The sequence below is a fragment of the Pinus tabuliformis genome, chromosome 4_2 (genome assembly GCF_031772625.1).
Source record: "Pinus tabuliformis cultivar Carrire ecotype Pingquan chromosome 4_2, CPIR1, whole genome shotgun sequence".
Classification (NCBI taxonomy): domain Eukaryota; kingdom Viridiplantae; phylum Streptophyta; class Pinopsida; order Pinales; family Pinaceae; genus Pinus; species Pinus tabuliformis.
This window is the reverse complement of record NC_142304.1, coordinates 1,052,764,602-1,052,770,124: the sequence shown is the minus strand read 5'-3', so window position 1 is coordinate 1,052,770,124 and position 5,523 is coordinate 1,052,764,602. Positions and strand designations below refer to the sequence as shown.

The 5,523-nt window shown below is 37.2% G+C and overlaps 1 protein-coding gene across 1 annotated transcript; it reads right to left on the bottom strand.

Moving 5' to 3' along the window:
- Positions 1 to 1,041: 1,041 nt before the first annotated feature.
- Positions 1,042 to 1,731, bottom strand: LOC149173223 (uncharacterized). The gene has a single exon (XM_089426622.1). The coding sequence runs from the start codon at positions 1,729 to 1,731 to the stop codon at positions 1,042 to 1,044; it is 690 nt and encodes a 229-aa protein (XP_089282748.1).
- Between the last annotated feature and the right edge of the window lie 3,792 nt (positions 1,732 to 5,523).

Here is a 5,523-nt window from a genome sequence, read left to right as displayed (position 1 = left end):
ATTACTGTGTAACAATGTTCCCACCATGTTTTTCAGCCAAAGATAGTGTGAGGTTAAGATCTCCAGCGATGATAATATTTGCTAGATCTTCAGGGTCTGCCAACTCTCTCATAGAATCCCAACAATTCTTTTTTTCTCCTGCACTGACTGGGATATACACATTAAAGAGACAAAGAGTCTCATCTGAATCAACGTGCTTCAATTTTGAGAATAGCAAGTGGGTGTTGGCGATCTCTTTCACCCTTGTGAGCTTGCTTGGATTCCAAAGGGTACCAAGGCCTCGTGAGGTACCTCTCGCTGAGACTCCTTGCCCTTCACTTCTTTTCCAGATATTTTTGCCTATATGGAGGAAGGCCTTGTCCTCCATTTTAGTCTCCTCGATGAGGAGTATGTCACGATATTCATATCTTATCAAACTTTTTACTGCTTCTTCCTTTATTTTTCTCCCCATACCCCTACAATTTGAGGAGACGATTCTCATTACTTATTTTTCGAGTGGAGAGCTCCTTCAAATCTCTAGGATGGGTTTCTATTCATCTTCGGAGTCTTAGCCAAGAGTTTCTCGAGAGTGGGTTGGCTTCCTTGCAGTTTGTCTTTGTATGTCTCGTGCTCTCTTTTCTCACGGGTTGATTTTCGGCCCCTCAAAGATCTTCTGGCCGAGGTTTGTGTTTCTCCTATCTCAGCTTCTTCTTCTGAATCCTCTCAGCCTTGTACTTCCTCAGCCTCTTCTAAGGGTGTATCTTCCATTCTATTTGTTTTACTATCTCTTTGCCTTGGTTCCTCGGGGGGCTCTTTTTGGGCTGATTCCTTCTTTTGTGTCTCTAGATCGTGGACTTCCTCGGATGCTGAACTGAGTTGTATAAATTTGTTTCCTTCCTCTTCCCTATGTGGGTTTTGAGATCCCATTTGGAGAGCTTTCCCATTGACATTTCCTATTTTTGCGGTTTTGCTTTTTGTCCTTTTGACCTCTGTCCACCTGTCCTCTTTGCTCTTCTCTGTTTCAGTGTTTTTTGGACATCCTTTCGCGAAGTGCCCATAGACCTAGCACTTCGTGCATTTGAACGGTAACTGTTCATAATCCAACTTTTGGAGATGCGTCCAACTACCAACTCTGATCTTTATTGCCTCACGAAGACCAACCTCGAGATCAACTTCAACACAAATTCTCGAACAGTCATATTGATCTTTGGCGTTTGCTTGATCAATGAATTTACCCAGGGTATTCCCCACGTGCTTGAGGGATTCCCAGTTCCAACAATGCATTGGCAGATTAGGTAATCTAACCCACATAGGCACGACAGTGGGCACGTCGACTGCCGGATCAAAGTCTGGCGTCCACTTATTGAGATACAGTCCTTGGGGGCCCATGAAATAGGGCCCATTTCGGAAGATCAGATCCTTATCTTCCTTTTCAGAAAATTGGAATAGGAAGAAACCCTTCCCGAGAAAGTAAGAAGTGACTTTGCGCGATATCATAGGCGACGAGTTCCATGAGACCCAACTTTCAGTGGATTTTGGGGAGGGCGAGAGACTAGTGAACTGTCCCACCAAGGCACGCTCAGACAAAGAAAGAGCAACGTGGATCGGTTTCTCAGGCGGGAGCGAGATCTCCGGGATATCATCCAGATGTTTCACAAATTTCGAAACCTCTGAAGTTTTCTTTTTTGGCAATGAATTCAGCAGATTTGAGAAGGCCTCTGCTTCGGCGGGAGAGGGCGAAGAAGACTCCATGAAGGAGGTCTCAGCTCGGACGGATCGAGCTCCCCGAGATCACAGCGGGCATAGTCGTTCAAAACAACCTACAGTGAGGATGCAGGGGATTGCTGGTGGTCGATCTAGCCTACCAAAGAGATGAGGATGTAGAGGTTCGCATGCTGCACCTCTCGGAAACCCTGAGGCGGCCGCAGGGCCGAGTATCTGAAGCTCGATGCAGGGCGGCAATCGGCTCATAGCGCTCGGTCCTCCATACGAACAAGATAACCTTTTGGAAGTCTTATTACACTTTTATCAATGTAATTAAACAAACCTAAATCCATGTTTATTCTCCATCTATCAAGAGCTAAGAGGATCAAACTTATTAAGGTGTAAAACTTTTTTGATTACAAAATTTGATGAAAAGTTATAGGAGTTGTCTATAATGCGACTTCCCTTGGACGCTTTGATTGTGGAGAAACTAGCTATCAAACTTGCGATTCCAATAAATTGTTGTGGTGTTTTGACCCGAAATATTCCAAAAAGTCGCATTATAGACAATTGCAAAGTTATACATATAGACTTTAAAAGTAATTTTTTTTATTTCCATGCAAAATTTGAGAGAAAGTTTGCACTTTAAAAGATTGTATTCTCTAAGTGCCTTATAGATTAAGATAAATCTAGACTAATTTCATTATTAATTATAAATATAATTATTAATTTTATGTTTTTTATTTTATTTTTTAAGTTTATATAATTGGACCAAATCAAAAAGTTTTTATTTATAATTTTATTTATTTTAATAATAATAATATTATTATTTTTATTTTATTTGACTCAATAAAAATGTCAAACAAGACATTAAAACACTAATAATCTTGGCACAATTTTTTCTAATATAAAATGGATTTTTATTTTTTGTTAGGCATATGGTCTCGGTAAACCATGGTATTGGCCATAGCATTACTACCCTATTAGGTACAATTCAAATACAATATATATAATTAATTATTTTTTATAAATAATTTAAAATGAAAATTAAATTTTATGATTTAAAGTGTCAACAATCTTTTTATCTAGAGATAAATCTAGAGTAAGAAAGCAATTCAGTGTATCAAAATTTTTCCATCAACCCAAAAATATTAAAAATAATAATAACAATTAAAATGGTTCATGGTATTGACTCATACTATTCCTATGAAATATAGTGTATTTGAAAGGGGAGATCTGGTTAAAATCCAGATCTCATCAGGTCAAAAAAATATATATTGTAAATATAAAAAACGTGAATATTATTTGTGTGCCCCATAATATTCTTACCTCGCTGCGTGTACTTCAAATATATGTTTAACTATTTTTTATAAATAATTTAAAATCCCAGTTAAAATCTTATGATTTAAAACATAGGTGATTGTTTTATCGGGAGATCGGTCTACGTAGTGCAGTGAAGGGATTCGTCTCTGAAAATTGTTGCAGGGATATTTTGCAAACCATGGAGCACTCTGACGAATCGATCACTTCTGCAACGTCTTCAATTAGCACTCCAGCGTCTTCAGCTCCTTGTATTTTGATGGACATCCCGGACGATATATTAGTAAATATATTTGTGACAGTTCCATCGCAGGAATATCCCCAGATCCGGAGGACGTGCAGGGCACTGAAAGAGCTTCTTAAGCACAGCATGTTCCTTGGTCGGTATATCGAAGAGCAGGTTGTGGAACGCGGAGAAATCATGGTTCCGGTAAAGTTAAGGTGGATGAGCCGTGTAGCACGTTACAGGAACAGACGCAGTTGTCGGGAATGGTGGGAGTTGGGCTACAACCTCGGCTCCTGCTACTATCGATGCTATAATATCAGAAAATTCATGATAAGAGAAAATCCAGAGACACCCGTTCCCTGCCATGGCAGATTGTTTTGCCCATGGATTGAATGCGGGACATGGCACAAGTGGTTAGACGTTGGCTTCGTTCGTACTTTTCTGCGAAATAGGGCACCCGAACTCGAGAACAATACCAATCGCGCTCACCGCGGCACGGATCATCGACTCTGCAGTGTGTGTTCAAGGTGAAGTACGTTTGTTTGAATTTGCTTGGTTAGGTTAGTTTAAGTTTGCATATTCTCAAATGGCTTTAACTTGAAAAATGAAGTACGTTGGTTTGAATTTGCTTGGTTAGCTTGTTAGGTTAGTTTAAGTTTGTATATTCTCAAATGGCTTTAACTTGAAAAATTATCCCTTCCCTAGTTAGGTTAATTTAAGTCTGTATATTCTCACAATATTTGGAAAAGGAATTTGATCTCAGCCATTTCCACTCTATCTGCCCTTTTGATTCTTGTCAATGTAAAGATGGTCAAGGTTAGGTTAATTTACCTTGGTTTAAATTTGTTTGATTAAGTCTGTATATTCACAAATGGCTTTAACTTGAAAAATTATTCCTTGTTGAGTTGTTTGTATATTCTCAAAATATTTGGAAAATTAATCTGATCTCTAGAATATCACTGAGTACTAAATGCTAAGAAAATGTTGTGTAATGTGGAACACCTTCTTCTATTTCTAATTCATCTTCTCTTTGATTCTTGTCACATTAAAGATGGTCAAATGTAATAAGAATTAAAGATGGTCAAATGTAATAAGGGTGAAGTATATAATAATTAACACTTTCATAAATGCACTAATGTGTTCTTTTGCAAAAATGGCTTTAATTTGAAACATTATAATTTTAAAAGAAGGATTGTGTATTCAACATCTTGGAAAACTTTGAAACATCTCTATAAATTTAAGAATTCCAAATCAAGTTTTTACCAAATTTTGATTGAATTTGAGCATAAAATCTGCTTGAAAAGGGCCCCCAAAAAATTCCTTCTTTCAACTACAATATCCATGTAGATATAAATATTTTTCACTTTCAGTTGCTTATATATGTATTGACCCAAAAAAATCATTGAAAAACACAGATGCAACATATCTCTATTAAATAATATAGTCTAGTCTATTGCATTGATTCCCTTACATAAGCTAATATAAATTGGATGAAGTTGAATACTATAAAGTATATTACTTTCATTCCCTTACATAGTCTAATGTAAATTGGATGAAATTGAAAACTAGAACTTGCCCTGAAGTGCATACATATTTTCTTGAATTATATTTTTATTTATTTTCTCAATCACTATGTTCATATGTATGCTTATTTTTACTCATTTGTGTTCATATGCATAAGTGATTTGTTTCTTTTGAATTTATTACATAATCTAATCTCATTTGTTGTTATTTGATTCTATTTTATTCAACAATACATGCCACATTCTTGCTCATGCATGGGGAGTTTATTATGCATCAAGAATCCTATAACAGGTATTTACAAAAAGCTTCCTATCATAGATGGAAGATGGACCTCCAAACTGAAATGCATTGCAAGGTATGGACCACATCACTTTAAGGTTTTGGTTGCCATGTTGGCAGATACTAACCAAGACCATGATACTGCAGAGGGGATTAATTTGATGAATGCCATGTTGGCAGATACTAACGAAGATTAATTTGGTGAAAACAATGATATATGATTCCATAGCAGATTCATGGAGAGAGCCCATCTCGGTCATAATATTAGAGTAGTTGATACTCATGGAGTACACTGTAGGGGTGTCATGTATTGGTTATTGGAGGCCACTCAAAGCTTACTTATTTTCTCCATAGAGACCAAGAGGTGGGAAATCCTTGAAGTTCATCAACCACAGTGTGATCATCCATTGGGATTGGTGGTTTGCAAGGAGCAAGTGTTGATGGTGGGAACAAAGGACACAATGCTTGTCATTTGGAATCTAATTAGGCAT

Coding starts and splice junctions, on each gene's coding strand:
- LOC149173223 (XM_089426622.1), bottom strand. CDS start 1,731: ATGGAGTCTTCTTCGCCCTCTCCCGCCGAAGCAGAGGCCTTCTCAAAT.